This window comes from Lathamus discolor, chromosome 4, assembly GCF_037157495.1.
Source record: "Lathamus discolor isolate bLatDis1 chromosome 4, bLatDis1.hap1, whole genome shotgun sequence".
Classification (NCBI taxonomy): domain Eukaryota; kingdom Metazoa; phylum Chordata; class Aves; order Psittaciformes; family Psittacidae; genus Lathamus; species Lathamus discolor.
The window spans coordinates 85,972,023-85,989,065 of record NC_088887.1 but is presented as its reverse complement, the minus strand read 5'-3'; the positions used below and the strand labels follow the sequence as shown (position 1 = coordinate 85,989,065).

At 35.9% G+C, this 17,043-nt stretch overlaps 1 protein-coding gene across 8 annotated transcripts in view; it reads right to left on the bottom strand.

Annotated features, from left to right (window-relative positions):
- Nucleotides 1-17,043, bottom strand: part of DACH1 (dachshund family transcription factor 1) — a 374,731-nt gene that overhangs the window by 29,048 nt on the left and 328,640 nt on the right. For 4 of the 8 annotated variants that reach the window (XM_065678139.1, XM_065678140.1, XM_065678145.1 and 1 more), the window contains 3 exons: nt 13,511-13,658; nt 9,123-9,266; nt 8,593-8,661 (listed from right to left, as the gene is read on the bottom strand). In XM_065678139.1, coding sequence (XP_065534211.1) covers nt 8,593-8,661; nt 9,123-9,266; nt 13,511-13,658 — 361 coding nt within the window. Of the gene's footprint in view, nt 1-4,643; nt 4,711-8,592; nt 8,662-9,122; nt 9,267-13,510; nt 13,659-17,043 lie in introns of all 8 variants that reach the window. The other 4 variants (XM_065678142.1, XM_065678141.1, XM_065678147.1 and 1 more) reach the window with 2 other exon arrangements.

Below are 17,043 nucleotides of genomic sequence, written 5' to 3'. Positions count from 1 at the left end.
TTTGTATTGGGTTTATTTTTGTAGGAATGATTGGTTTTGTTGCTGTTATTTTTTTGGTTTTGCTGTTTTTGTTGGTGGTTTTTTTTTTTTAATCCACAATTAAAGATGGAATAATGGAGTATCAGGCTAAGTGGCTTAAAAGTCACAGAAAAGTTCATCTCCAAAAAAACCCAGACCACTGTTTTGTAATTGCTGCTTTACAGAACCTTTTCATATTTCTGTGGGTCTAGAATAGTCAGCTGTTTGTTTCCATAAACAGCCTAGGAAAGTAGCAGATGTTTCCTTGGGCAGTTATTCAATATATCTAGAAAAAAAAACCCTTTGCCTTCCAGGCTTCTGACAGCTTTGTTTCCAGCTCCTGACTTCTTTTCCCTGCTGAAATGTTCAACCTTTATAGCAGGCCTGCACAACAGGTGGGCCGTGGGTCTCTTGCAGCTTGAAAAACCATTTGTTGGGCCCATCAGCTGCTGAGAAGCATCATGTACTGTTTGATTTGCCCAGCTGCCAAGAGGCAGCAACAAGATGTCCAGCAGAAAATGTGTATCTCCTAGCTTGTCACTGATCCCTCAGAATGAATGCATCTCCTAGTCAGCCACCTGGTCAACCAGAACACACATAGCTTCACATCATCCACAGATGTTGCCTCACAGGCCAAAGAAGTGGCCTAATAAGGAAGATCTGGGTTATTCAGTAGTATTTGGCAGGGAGGGCGAGGTTTAAACAGAGGGGAAAGGAAAATGGGAAAGCAGTAATATAAGAAAGCTGAAACAGCGATGAAATAGTTCAGCAGAGAAGAAAGGATGTCACATGGGAAAATGAAAATATATTTTCATTCTTAAAATGAGCTGATGAATCCATTTGAGAATCCTGGCTCTATACTAAACTGAAGCACCTGTCTGCTAGAAGTCCCATGCAAAAATAAATGAGTAACAAATAATCCACAGTACTTACTAAGCAGCGATAAAAATGGAATACCTTATAAACAAGTGTCAGTTGAATAAAAATGCAAAATTTGCAAGTTTATATATATATTTAGCATTTCTAAGAAGTTTAATGAGAAAAAAAAGGCAAGAAAAAGCCCTGTTAAAATGTATAAAGAATCAGATGCTTTCCTTTTCTGGGGTTTAATCAATCAGTACTGTAGAGAATATATGACCATTGGTTTACACAGCATTATACAGATAGATGACCTTGTCTCTGAGGGTCTATGGGTGCAAATGGAATTGCTTTTGATTAAGAGGAAGGGCGGACACAGGGAGCAAGAGAGAAAATGCAAAGATAGGACAGAGAAGCCCTGGGAGAAAGATACTGCTATTGAAGGGACTCTACAGAGGATAATGGGTAAACAGAAATTGACTTGATGCTGGTCATAACAGTCAGTATCATGGGCAAAATAAATGAAAGTAACACAAAAGCAAAGGCATTTTATTTAAAATGTGCTGCAAAGAGAATGTATGTCCCCAGAAAAGAAACAGACATCCTGTCATTTGAGGATATTGAAAACTATTTAAAAAAAAAAAATTATTAGTTAATTTGAGAGAAGTCTTGCACTGAAAAATGTGTCCCGTTACAGCCAACAGTAATCTTCTCTAAGTCTATGAACCATAAACTCCCATAAAACTTAAGATATAGAGAAATTAGGACAAGAAGTCTAATGCAGTTGGAACTGAAAATAGAGACAGAAAATGTAAGTAGAGGGAGTGACAGAGACTGGTTAAACACATAGAAACACAGAAATTAGGGCACTGGAAGACACTGTGAAAGGGGGCTAGTAATAAGAAATGGTTGGCTGACAGTAACAAAGACTGAAGTTGAGAGATTGAGTGGTTTGGACTTACTAGACAAGAACAGGACCCAGTGGCTGAGTACAGAAGGAAAGAGGAGGACAGAAGACATACAGGGTAAGAAAGTCAGGTAAAGTCATCTGAAGAGGAAGAAATCTTGACAAGTAACTGGATGTGTGGCGTATGGATAGAGTGTTATAAGCCACTATCTGCAGATGACTGGATCTTGATTAACAAGGATATTAGGTGTGAGAAGTTAAAATTAGACGCTGGAATTATAACTGAAAATTAATAGAAACTTGTATTGAAAGGTAAACAAGAAAGAGGCAAGATTATAAAATTTGGAAATGGAAAATTAGGCCATAGATAAGGAAGAGACATGAATAAGAAAGCTTGATGGAGACACTGTTAAAAGAAATACAGGGTGCAAGAAAAGTGCAAGGAGAATTCTGTGCCCAAGGGCATGAAATGTATCCCAAGATTGTCTTTATTTATCTCAACAAGTATCTGTAAAACCCCACGGCAAAATGGTCATTCCTTATACCATACTGTTCATAATAAGGTATCATAGTTTATCAGTTACTTTGTTAGCTTTATCACTAGAAAACTAAAGATGCATAGTCCATAAGGTTGTGAAACTTCTGACTGTAGCTTACTTGTAAAAAGGAAAACCCAAGGAAACTGTTACCTAGGACATTATTCAAATGGTTCAGCAAAACACTCAACTGTTAGGAAATGCCAAAATTAAGATCTGTCATATGAAAGAAACTGACATAATAATTTGTGCCTCTTCTGTAAAGCATGATGCCTAATGATGAAAGTATTATATACAAACCAGGTATTATATAAAACATGAGAGCACACAGTGAGCACCAAAGATAGAGAAAATATTGGATAGATATCCATTTATTCAACTATATCCTTGTCCCCTGCACTAAATGAGACAGAGTACTGTGAAAAATACAGTATCTAATCATATAATTAAAGATTATATCACCATGCATACACAAAGACAGTTGAACAAAGGTGCGGAAGACAGCCTTAATTCTACCATTTCCTAATTTTGGAATGCTTGACTTAACAGTCTTGATAATGGCCCTTTTCAATAAAGTTTTTGATCTCATAAAAAATATCATCACATATTTCCACATGCTTTTGTCCAAGATTTATATATCAGAAGTGGAACTCTGTGCACAAGCTCTGCAGAACCACCAAAAGTTCCTCTTCAATGTGGAAGTCCTTCAGACAGCTATCTTTCAGTCACACGTACAAGCAAGAAAGAATGAAGGACTGTTTGGTGAGATGATTACACTGATTTTGCTAGTTGAAAAATAAATTTCAAACCAACATAGAAAAGAATTTAGGTTAGGTTTTCAGGCAAATGACTGAAGCTGTATCTAGGCAATTTCTACTAATGTGGAGGGCAGCTACAGGGCATCTTCCCCTAGTACTTAGCAAAATGAACGCACTAAGCTCTTGGCATGGCCAAAGCTGAATCATAATTTCTTTCTCACTCTTCCTCAGTAGCCTTCAAAAGCCTTACAAGTAACTTCGTACAGGACTATGCAGCCCATCAGTGGGTTGAGTTGCAGTTGTTTTCTTTCTTTATTCCTGGATCCGCTCAACATCTCCATTTCCTGACTTATCTTTTCTGACAGGGAAAGAGACAGACGGTCCTGGAAGCTTTTATGTGCATGGTAGCTAAATGCCTTTTTTACTTACATCAGTAAAGCATGGTCTGAAGCCAATCAGAATTATACTGAACTGCACTGTTAATATGAGGCTACAGAAGAGATGGAAAATCAGAAAAAGGCAAGAAGAAACAGCGGGAAAGGCTTAGAAAGCATAACTTGATTTTGCTAAGGGACAGGGAGAGTAAGGTAACAAACTAACTTGGAGAAAGTCTGATAATGTGCTAGAAGGAAAAAAAAGTTGCAGCAGAATAAGGAATTGAGGTATGAAATATTGAGTGATGGACAAAAGGACCATAATTTCCACATGAGGAAAATGCGTAGCTAAGTCAAAACTGACTGAAAGAGCGAAGTATGATGGAAAAGGTTTGAGGACAGGCACAATGCAAAGGGTCCCTCAGAACACAACCAGGCATTCGGGTAAAAAAGAAAGAAAGGCCTGAGTATTCATGGAAACTGAACAGGGTGAGAAGACTGCAAACAGAAAACAATGAAACTAGTTTCAGAAACAGCTGGAATGGTGGCACGTAGAAGTTGGAAATTAACTGGAAGAAAATAGAAATGGTACAGGCTGAGGCAACTGCTAGAAAATAGGACAGAAATAGAGAAGACAAAAAAAAAAATCACAGCCTGAGAGAGAAAAAAAATTGGTTAAGCTTCCTGTTCTTAACAGGACAGCTTTGGGAGAAAAGCACAAAACAATTTGTGAACAATTTGTGAAAACGAAGACATGATAGGGACACCACAGGACCATATGAAAAGAATGGTCAATGGGGAAGACAGTGCAGAAGTACAAAAAGACAGTTCAGAAGAACATTTTTAGAGGTTTAGATAACGCATAAAGGTAGTGATTAAATGTAATGAAGATGAGTGTACAGGACTTGGGAGGTAAACTACTGGGGGACAGAAAATTTGGAATGTGGGATTTATAGCAAAGAATTAATAACACAGGCAGGCAAATATGGAGCAAGTAAGTATGGAGTAAGTAAAATACGGAGTAAGTAAATATGGAGTACGTAAGTAAAATATGGAGTAAGTAAGCAGATGGGGAAGAAAATGTCAATGGAAATAAGAAAGTAAGAGCGGCAGTAAATGTTATTCTGGTGCTTAGTAAGAGGTCTGGTAACAAAACAGTATATAAAAGTCAAACATTATCTTTGTATGGTACCTTTTTGTGTGGGATGAGGGGGTCTTGGGAAACCGGATTGGGAGCTAGGCATAGGCATCTAGTGAACCTACAATATGTATGGAGAAGAGGATAATCTGCTTTATTGTTATTTTAAACAGAAGCAAGAAAGAAAACATTTAAAACCAGTGTCTACACCAGCTCCTAGTAACTTTGTATCTGTTTGTATCGATAAAAAATATGCAAATATATCTGAGACCCATAATGGGGTTATTTAATTATGATTATTTGTTAGTATTTTATGGATATTCCAGAAAACTGTTATCTACCCAGTATTTAAAAAAAACCCAAGCCAAGCCAACCCTAAAATATCCTGTACAGCTTCTTTTTATAGTCTCATACTCAAATTTCTTTTTATTATCACTCCCATCTTACAAAGACTTTCCATGAACTAGAAGTAAATCTGAATGAGTGCTACATGATGAAAAATAGAAAACAACATACCCCCCTTATTGACAAATGCAATTATGTTTTACACTTAAATTAGTCCTATTCCTGACTCACAGAAACGATAAGTAAAAATACCAACATATAACTGCGAGTTGAATAGTATCCTTTTATTTATAAAAAAATAGTCGATAAAACTTTCATTTTTAATTATGATTTCCTTGCATATTTTCCTAAATGTTGACATTACACTTGGTATTTCAATTATTTCCCTTGCCCACAGAATGCAACAGCTTTTCTACCTTTGTTTGCTTAGTTACAGAACTGCATAGCATGCTTAATACAGGAAGTTGAAAAATAAATAATAATTGTGGATAAAAAAACTATTACCCCTGACAGGCTTTGATATTGATATAGAGATATGTTTGTAAGAGGGACGAGAAACACGTAAGTATTTCCCTTGCAAGTATTTTTTTCTCAGAACCTGAAACATGAGATAGTATTGTATTCTTTATTATGGACTATGTTGTATATTCTATATAATAATGCTTCTATAATGCATACTAGATTATGCATTATAATGTATCAGTTACAGATAAAGTGTAAGGATAAAATTGAAATATTGCAAAATTGGAAAGATACAGTCTTTGCTGTCCTGATAAAAATTCAAAAACATGTCAGAAAAAGCCCAGATTCACTCACTGGAAAGCTTTTACAGAATTTTGCAACTAAATTCTCCAAGGATCCCATCTGTACTGAGCATGCTTTATCCCAGTGCTGCAGGAATGAAGCAGTTTTTAACCTGCTTCTCTTTCTCATTCCTGCAAACAGTTGCCGTGCTAAATATTGAAATAAGAACAGAGTGCTCTTCAGTGCTTGCTTCCCTGATATCCAGGCAGATGCAGAAGATGAAACAGAATGTGTACTAAACACAGTAGGGAACTTGACAGGAAGGCAGGGGAAAGCAGGGAATACAGACGGAGATGTGGCACCAAACATGAAAGGCTGGTAATGGTGAATGTCAATGCAGCTCTTGAAATGACTGGGCAGGAGGGCAGGGTGGCATGAAACTTGAGTTCAGAAGAGAACACAGGAAGAATGTGAAGTTAGTGAAAAAAAAAGATTGTAATATACAGCAAAGAGTGAGATTAGCCATTGACAAAAGCTGGAAATGGAGTGAGGACGAAGAAGCTAGGAGGAACTGGCACAGAGACACGGGGATGCGTGCTAAAAGTGATGCAGAGAAAAGGGAGCTTATGGTGAAAGGGGATCCTCCTTCCAGTACTGGAAGTGGACACAAAGAGTCCTGACATGTAGCATTACTCATCCGCTACTGACTATTTCTTGAACTTTTTCTGAAACCTGTCACCCTGTAACAGCTGATCCACAAAGACAACAAGCTCCTATAGTTACATTTGGGTTGTAGGATTACATATTGTGGTAGGTCTAAAAGTTTGAACTGTTGCATGACAACTAAGCTGAATATCTTAAACTATAAGAAATTACAAGTCTATTTCTTGCTTCTTTTTTTTCTTTTCTTTACAAACAGCCTGTTTTAATTTTATGTTAAGACTGCAAAGTAGAGACAGGAAATGTCAGAATTAAGGTTGCCTTTGCAACGTGATCCAATATCATGATCGGAATCTAACATGGTCCAGTCTTCAGTTAAATAATCTATAGATTTTGGGGTTTTTAACCTGCAATACTTTAGACAGATGAATGAAGAAAAGCGTCATCATTACTGAGAGTGTTGCCTGTAAAGTCCTTGATTTCATTTGTTGTAGAAATGGAAATATATGAAATGAGCATAAGAAGGCAGAGGATAGCTGGAAAAGAATGGATAATCATGGTTTAAAAGCTGAAGTGCTGTTCCTATGTAGTCTGGGATAAGTCCTTTAGAAAACATACTTCCAAAACAGCCAGTAATTATGTGTTGCTCATATTATAAATATCCAGCTTGGTATCTCAGCCCATAAGTGAAAATGAAATCAGCAGGAACAGTGATTTGAATACAAATAAAAATAAAAAATGCAAAGTCTCCTGAAAAATTAGGTCTCCAATACTTGGAAATTAAGTAGTCTGTCATCTTAATGTGTCTGTGACTCTATTTCCCTGCTTTCAAATTGGAATACTCCAAACTTCACTTCCTTGCAGGCATGCTCTGAAGATAAAGTAATTAATGTTTGCAAAGAGCTCAGGTATTGCAGTAACTAGTGTAACAGAATGGCCCCACAGGAAATTAGAAGTCTGTCTTTGCACCAAAGAAAATAACACAATGACTGGATTATAACAAAATGACATAATGACTGAATTCTTTACTAAATAAATTACGTCAAATGGTGCTTTGAATAAAGCATACATTTTATGGGAAGGAAAGCAGGTTTCTGGAATAGCTTACCTAGTTACATGTACCCACTTCCCAGGCAACATTTAATCTGGCATATTCCAACTGCTGAGTTATTGACTTTGCAGATGTAATTTGTTTTAAACCTAAATATTTTTGGTTTAGTTTATGTGTTTGTCTTTCATCAGAACTTATTGCCTCTTTTGTATTTGTTTATATGCTCAATATATTAAAAGCTTGTTGACTTTTTAGTCTGTTGTTACAGCCTCCTTGTGGTACACCAGTAACAACTCCTAAGAAGCTAGAAAATGCAATTAAATAACACACAGAAGATGTCAAACGATATGGTTAAGATGATTGACTTCAAAATGCAAAATAAAGGCAATTGAGAGTGATTACTGGAGCTAATCATTTTAGGCTTGCCTCTGAAAAATGCATCTTCATTTACAATTTAAAACAAATGCTATTTTTACTGTTTAGTATTCACTACGTAGATTTAGCCTATTGACTAGAGAAGACACTATAACGCAAATACTATCTTAAAAATGTGTTCTTTGCTAATATCTTGGTGTTTGCAATACATATATACATTTAGATTCACAGGGGAAGTAATAGCAATCTCTTTAGTATTTCATGTATAAATTTACTCAGCAGATTTGTTTTATTAAAATGTAAATAATGGGATATAGCAAATGAAAAATCCTAGAAGGGAATAAAATGTTTATTTATCGTTAATGTTCAGAGTAGCTTATTGAAACACACCTTTCAGTAACTGCCACTGAGTATTAGCTATGAAATTCTCATCATGCCTTGAATGAAACCCATTAGGTTCAGCCATTTGTATAGTTAAAAGGCTTAAAATGTTTCAAATATACTTTTCCAAACATTGTTATCTCAAAAATCTAACTACGCATACGCACAAAACCTGCATTCAGCATGTCTGAGATTCAACCCAATATTGCTTAAAATTAATTATTCTTCTTTAATTTCTCTGCATAAACAGAAATGACCTATTAATTTAAAGAAAATCTATCAGTACAGAATGTATTCGCTCTTATAAACAAGCAAGATGAACTTGACCTTGTTTGAACTTGTTTTGATGTGGCCCAGATGGTAGGCTACATGCTTGAATAGCAGTCTAAAGCTGAGGAAAAACTCATATAGCAAGATCTAGATTTATAGCCTTTTGCAAATTCCTACCTTGTATTGTCCTTTCAGCATCTGTTCTGCCCCCGCTGCGGTCAGCTTCTATCTCTGGGGTCAGAGAGTCTAGAAACATAGAAAGGTAAGACTGACACATATTTCATTCGATTCTTATAGCCTTTTTACAACCTGTTACTCCAATTCTGAATTGATTCTGAGAAATCAACATTTGTCAGTTTTTTTAATGTTGAACAATGACTGGAGGCAAGGACAATTTTTTGTTAGACTACGAAGATTAATGAGCAATAGATTTTTCAAGCATAAAAGGGGGGGAGAAAAAGAAGAAGAAAAAAAAATTGACTTCTCAAGCTAATAATATAAAATTGTACTAGTTTGAACATTCTCTCCAGTGAGTTTATTTGCACACACTATATAAAGTAACAAAACAATAAAGAGAAAGGCATCACTGGAATTAAGGAAAGAAAAGAGATTTTCTTTCTTTTCTCTCCCATCATGTTATAAATTTGCAATATAACAAGCTTCTTTTGGCATTTAAATTGAAAGTTAATGACACTGAGGCTTCTTACCATTTAGGACCCTTAGACTATCTGTTGAAGCTGCCTGTTTCAGTGTCTGTTCTGCTTGCTCCCGTCGTTTAGTCTCAAATTCAAGTGCTTCCTGCAATTTCCTCTTTGCTTTTTTTTCCTTCTTTAGCCTTTTCTGAATTATCGCTAGGAAAAAAGAAATCCAGTGAACTCAGAATTAGACCTGAAACTTGGCTACACAATTACCTATTAAGAGTCCCAAGAAATGCACAAATGCAACAATTCAGATATACTGAAGAATTTACACCAATCTCAATTTCTTGAAATTTGCTGGAATCATACTGGGATATTCCAAAACCTACTGTTCTATACCATAGTACTGATAACTGTAAGGGATATTCAGTTATAGCGTATATTTTTTTTATAAACAGAAGAGAACCTGTGAATGTCCAGATCAGAAAACTAGCAGTGAAATGTACTTTTGCATCATCTGATGTAGATAAGCCTCTGTCTCTAATGATGAGTAATTTTTTTCAGGATTAAGTGCACTGTTTTGTTATTGCCCATAGCATATGTTATAACCATAGCAATGAAGTTCTTCCCTGTTGGCCTGCTTGCCTGCCTGCCTGCAGCTTCTCTCCCACAAGAGGGAGATCCAGCTGCTTGGGTTCCCAGGCTGAGGGAGGAGCTCAGCCCCAACTTTGCTGTGATCCTTATTCCTTACGGAAAAGCACTGAGTTTTCTAACTCCCCTCCAACCTGCTTCTTCCTGCAAGCCATCCAAATTCTTGGTGTTCAGTCTTTTCCAATATATTTTTCTTATCCACATTTCCCTTTGTCTTTCCCTTTTCTCTTGCTCTGCTGGTTCCTGCCCTTCAGCCAACTAAACCTGAAGACCTCACAGCAAATCCTTTACGCTGCTGGATCCCACAGCCATGTAAATTTTACTTTGCCTTGTCAAGTGGGAGGCAAAATATTAGGAGAGGAAGGAGTATTTTAAAATTAAGCATTAGAGGCCCCTGATTTAGAAAAACCATTTCCTTGTATCTCTTCAGTTCAAATTGTACAAGGGAAAGGACTGCACTGCAAAATCAGGATGCAACTTTATCCATTTTCTTTTCCATGTTACCAGTGACTTACAACCACTAAATTAAAACTTGCATGATCCCTAACTGAAGGAACATTATCACAGGTTGTGTACCTCATGAAAAGGATAATGCAATCCATTTTTTTCTACTCGATAAAAGCCAAAGTGAGCCTGTATATAAATCATGTAAAATCACAGAGCATATCATTGTCTCCCCCACCACATCTCAACCCTTCTTACATAGCCCATTTGTGGTTTTCAGGGATGTGCATGTAAGAAGATTATTTCTCATGAGCTCTTCCTGGATAACCTTTTCCTGGAGTGTCTGTTATTTTGATACTAACTTAAAAATGGTCTACTAAACTAGCTACTGAAGAATTCTTTGCACACACTAAAGGAACTATCCTTACCAAAACCAGATAGAAGGTGATACTAGGTTTGACTGCCAAGATCTGTCTAGCCCTTCATCTCATTCCAAAGTAACCTCTAATAAACACCCAGGGATGATAGCTGGAAAAGGTGAAAATATACTTCCATCCGTTCATACTCCCCATTTCCAGTAGTCTTGGATGGTGGCATCTTTCACAAAATGCAAATATCAACTTGTAAAGGGAAACATCATTGTTATTACTATCTAATTTATATGCTAAGAATAACCACTTCTCGGGAGATCTTGGATATTTTGTGTTGTTATACAGAACTGTTCAGACACAAAAATGAATATAAGCACATACCCTGAAGTCAGAAGAGCTACATAATTTATATCCAAGACTTTGGAATTTTGGTTCTTTCTCATTCTGTATAGTACCAACTACTTTACTGGCTAATTAGCTTACACTATCAAAGAACAGCTAGTATCTGTACAAAGGCTAAACTAAATACATTTTGAATCATTGCACGGTTTTAATGTTTTCATTATAAGTACTTTGAAAGTGATTGCAATAAATGAGAAAGAAACATATGTTGTGTTCTGAATTAAAATGTCATCATGGCTGACACATTGTAGATGTGACTACAGCAGTCAGAGCCAGAATTAGCAAGCCCTTACTGTGTAGCTGCTCACAGAAGAGATATTATCCTACTTTCACCAGCTGATGAGACTCATCCTACAGCCTTAGGAATCACTAATTGGAATACTTACAAAGAAGGAAAGAAACAGTACAGTAAATAAGCAGCTCTGTAGAACATACAGTAGCAGCAGTGAATTTAATGAAAAAAAAAAAAGGCAAAAATACTCAGATGTAGCAACTAAGGAAAAATATTCAGTTGTGTTAACATGATGAACAGAAGGCAGATATTGCTAACGCTCAAGGTCCCATTCACCTAATGGGTTTTGACCTGTATGTGACACAGTGACTCGCGTTTCTATGCTGTAGCTTTTAAGTGTATTTCAATTTTTTCACATGGTATCTCTTAACTTATCAGAGATGTGGCATACTTCTCCAATCTTGTTCATGCTTTCATTAAGACATGTCAAACTTTAAGACATGACACTTGTTATCTGGAAAACTGATAGTAGCCTCCTACATATTTTTCTACTTTTAATGGAAGAATAAATTCTCACAATAATTACAGTCTGGCTTTATTTTTTCTCTACTACTTGGATCTGTTTTTAAAGAATAATCCATCATTTTGGTTTCTTTGTACAGAAGTATCCAATAGCAGAGATAGTCTTTATATTTGCTCTGCTGCATACCACCATTAAGTGTTCAAATCCATTCCTCTTTGGTCTAACTCTTTTACCAGTGCAATATTACCGTTAGAGGGACACATATTAAAAGCAAATAATGCATCATGGTGAAAATAATACTGTCAATTATTTCAGTATCCTGAATAAAATATGGGACTATCCCATGCTCTTTCCTGACATACAGTTTTGTGTAAAATTAATTTTATTTAACTGCTCAAAACGTATGTGTCTAGTCCATCCTATTCAACTATATTCCCCCGGAACTAAAAGGAAGAGAAAGAAGTGTAACTGACCCCACTTACCTGTCAGAAAACAGGATATATGAATCTGTTTCTTTACTGACCAGAAAGGAAACTTATATTAACTTGAATGAGGCGCTTAACTTTTAGTTGGCATAACTCAGGTAAAGTCAGACGCTCCCCCTCTCCCCCCAACCTTTTCTATTGTCCGTGTGACTGCCCGGTTCTAGAAAGGAATACATATTTGAGCTGTTGTGAGACACAGACAGATTCACATCCTAACAGCTCTTTTACAAAACTTTAGAAGTGTAAGAAGTGCAACTGTACTGAGAAAAATGGGCCAGTTGTGGACAAAGAGATAATTCATTGCACATATGTGGCAATTGCTAATAATAACTGTCTTTAAAAATGTATAGTCAGAATTTTAAAAAGGGTAATTACTGATGTCACAGTCCTACCCTTTAATGGGTCAAGGCATGAATCAGCATTATATTGTGTGCTTACTGCTAGCATGTTAGTTAAAGATATAATGATATTGGTTGGGAATTCAAGTGTTCTCAGGATTCCTTATTTAGCTGGTTCCCAGATAATTAAACTGGACAAGAAGAGAGTTATAACTCTAGTCCTGAAAAAAATAATATCTGATTTGTCATAGTCTGTGTTAAACAACAAGTTAAGAGAGGTTAACTGTCCCTGGCAAAGTAATTAGACACCATTAAAGAGCAAGACATACATATACAGAAAAGTAGACACATAAAGAAAGATGGGGACATCCTCATAATGCCAACAGTTAATGCAAATCACTGTAAATCGTCTTACCTTTAAATCAATGAAATTATTTGAAAATCTTTAACATGCATATGCTTGACAGTGGGCTGATGTTAATATTTGATATGCTACTAATACTACTGACTTACTAAGAAGAACCTCAACAGTTTCTTCTACAAATGTGTTTGATCAACTATGCCTTATAAAGGTCATGAATTATTACTATCTTTATATTTATTACATATGGTTTGCCTACATATGCAATATATGACCCTAACACATAAGAACAGAAAAAAGTTCCTAAAACTTGATATAAATTGTCTTTGTATTACGTAGCTAGCATTTCTTATAATGATCACAACTTGCCAAAGTATATAACAACACCTATGGTACTTATAATTATGCTGTGTATTACAGGTGTAATAAGTAACATTCAGGTAAAACTTTTGAGAAAAAGTTCCTTGTTCCAAATCTTATGAAGAACTTAAGCAGAATCAGGCAGGTTGTAAAATGTCCTGCATTGCACTCAGCCTGAACATAACGTGAGGTAAGGGGAAAAGTTTTGATCACATACAGGTGTTTGATTAAAGATTAGGTTTCCTAAGGAAATAAATTACAAGGTGTTTATGTCTGCTTAATTAAGTTACCTCTGTTCTTCTGCTCTACAGCCAACTGCTTTTCAAGTGTTTCCCTCAGTTCTCGTTCCCTGAAGAGCTCCATCTTCAGCTCTGTCTTTTCCAGCTGGACTTGCTTTTCTTGAGCTCTGGCATTGTCTATAGCAACCTTTAGTAGACCCTGTTCAAAGATTAAGTTGGATAATGTTTGAAGAATGTTAGAACAGCTGACATAATAACTAACTTCTGTTATTCTTCCTTGACTAGTCATGTGACATTTTACAAATTAAATAATCCTGTTACTGGGTCAAAGCCTCCCAATTGTCAACAACAATTTTTTACTGGAATTCATTTTAACAGGTGGGCATAAATCTTTGAAAGGTGGGAGTCAAGTTTTCCCAGAAAACATAAACTCACCTTTGACTGTGCATATATCTAATGCAAAAAAGCTATCGAGAAAGGTTCATTCTTTTTTTAGAGATAAAGAAGACATGCCTCCATCAGGCACTTGCATGTGACAAAACCAAAAAGCTGTCCCATTGAAAAAGAATTGGCAGGCTCACAATCACATCATCTACAAAATGTGAAATTCAATCTCTAGCACAACTCAAGCCAATGGAAATTACTAAAGGGAGAAAGGTTCTTTTAAAGGGTTGCCATTTTTTCTCCTTATTGCTGTTAACTATTTTTTTCAAATATTTAATATTTTTTTTCATAGAGTTTTCAAGGAAGATGGGGTTATTTGGATGCTAAGCAGAGGACAGTCGCAAAGCAGGAAGATACCTCTGTTTTAAAAAAGTCCATTCCCTGACCTTGTACAATTGTTATCTCACCGCAGAGAACAAAACACAATCATCTCTCAATTTTTTGACCTGGGATGGTTGAAATAAACTGTAACTTATTTTGCTGTTATTATATCAGAAAATACTGATTCAGCAGACTCTAAACTTCTTGAGAATTTCAACTTCAGTGTTACTTTTTTGTGCAAGGAAACAGGAAGATCCCAGTGCAGCCAATAACTAATTACGACACTGAAATAGGGTATGAAAAAGAAGAGGGCAAAACTGAATCAAAATAAATTAATGTGGAATGAAGAAAGATTTTCTTTTCCATTTTCCAGAAGCCTGGCCATCAGGCTCTTAGGTCTACACCTGAGTCTCTGCTCTTGAAGCTATCATAATGGAGTAAATAATTAAGCATTGATATGCACATATGAACCTCCATGGGTATGAACCTAACTCTTCTGTATCCTAGGCAAGTCTCCTAACAACTTAACTTTAGAGATAATTTGACCCAAGAGAGATTTAATTACTGATATAAAGCAAAACAATACCAACAAGAGAGACTGAAGAGTACTCCCCAGTAGCTCTGCTAGGGAAACATTCAGCTAACAGATAAAGGTTCATACTCCAGATCCAGGTTCAGAACAACCACACTACAGACATAAAATCAGGTCCCCCAACTCCCAAGTAATCTTCCTCACCCCTCAGGCATGCTTCCTAAATTGGATTCTGGGTTGCACGGTTTTTCATTAAAATTACTTAAAATAGTTCCAAAAAGGAATGGAAAAAGAAGCCAGCATGATGATACTTGAGAAATGGAAAAAGTATTTTTCATGACTGTTAGTCTGCACATTTATCCCAGTAGTCTTTCGAATGTCAATGCCTTCTTTGAAATGTCCTTCAAACTTCTCTTTTAAGTCTGTTTTCAGAGCCTGTTGTTTTCAGTACTTCTCCTCTTCATTCTTAACTGAATTGTTGCCTCAAGTGTTGCTCATTCAGAGCTTAATGCTTTGCAGCTCTATTACACTTCGATCTACTAAAGTCCACAGGAGCTGAAAGAACAACATACCTTCTGACTGCAAGGCCCAGATGGTCACCAAAATTATGTACATAGAACCACATTTGAAAATGTCTAACAGTGGTAACATACCAAATGTGCTTAAAAATACACTTAAAGTTTTAGCAGTTTTCTTTAAGAGAACCAAACACTACTCTAAAAGAGCTAAAAAGCAATCGTATTTTGTGTTGATCGTTAAACCCGGATGACTACAAAAGAAAGCTAAAGCTCTACAGACCTATGCAAAGTAAAATACGATCTGAAATATTTGTAAAGCCTTTCCAATATATTTTGTAAAAAGTTAATATCCACCTGAATTCTGTTCCCTTCCCTTGCCATATTCTCCTACATTTACAACCATCATAAACTATGTTTTCTATACAAGATGCGCTTGAAATAATAAGAAATTGAAGCAGGAGTTGTTTATCAATACCTGCTTCTGTCTTATGCTTAAACTCTCGAGTATTTTAATCTCCTCCAGCTCATCACTTACATGAACATGATTCATCCAAATCACTAATAAACCAGATCAAGTGAAATTACATGAAAAATATTTGTTAATGAAAAGTGTACTGTCAAGTAAATTTAAAGCTGCAAACATCCTCCTCCCAAATTCTTACAGTCTATCTTGTTTAACAATAAAATTGAGCTGCTAAAGAAACTGCCATCTTTACTCAATTCAACTACATTCATGTACATGTTTCTTCTTCATCAGGAACAAACAATTAGTAACAAATGAAAGAGATCGTTATATCAAGTGCCCTTTTAGATCACCCCTATTAAAACTTTAGTTTAGCTGTATTTTAATTCTAAGATACCAATTTCTAATTTTCTGCTCTGATTGTTCTTGTTGACTTATCTTTGAAAGATGTACTCTCAGTGCAAAGTCTAGAAATTATTTAGCAAGATGCCAATGTTGGCACCACTTAATGTGTTGATTGGTTGTATTATCAGTAGCAGTTTAAAATAATTACTATTAAACTATCATTGTCTTTGGCTGACAAAACACAGTATTTTTGTGTTCTTTAAATATGAAACAACCATTATGAATAAACATGGAGAATAATGCTAGAGCGTAACACTAAAGTGTGTAATTTTGTATTAAGAATTGCTGCAAGTACAAAGCTGCTAAAAGCATACTACATTTTCTATTGAATTTCTACACCACACTTCCTCCCTCAACCTTTCCTTTTTTTACACTTGCTAACATAGCTAATGGTAATACATTACCTATTGCTGCTGATTATGTCTGAAAAATATTAGCTTTTTGGAGCCAAGACCCACCAGGGACTACTTATAAGCTACACAAAATTAAGTTTCATTTTTAGAAGTTAAATCAGTGCACATCAGTACGCATCCAATGTGAAAAAAAATCTGCACTAGAGCCAAACTGATGCATATCAAAAGTGCTGTTGCTGCCAATGACAGCTCTAATGCAAAAATACTGGAAACATTCAATATGTCCCTGTATGCAATACAGAAGGGGGTGAGAAAACTAGCTAAGACGTACAGCATCTAAAAATCATCAGTGCCCCTTGGACCAGGACTAGCAATTTCAGAGTTGCATGAAATTCTATTAATTCTCCTAGTGGATCAGCTGTAAAAGATTATACAAAATACAGTATGTCCAACTTGTATTAGCTATGGCTAATCCTCTAACCTGATATTAAATCAATATGCTGCCAATGACAATGGGAAATGCAGTGCAACACAGGACATTAACAAAA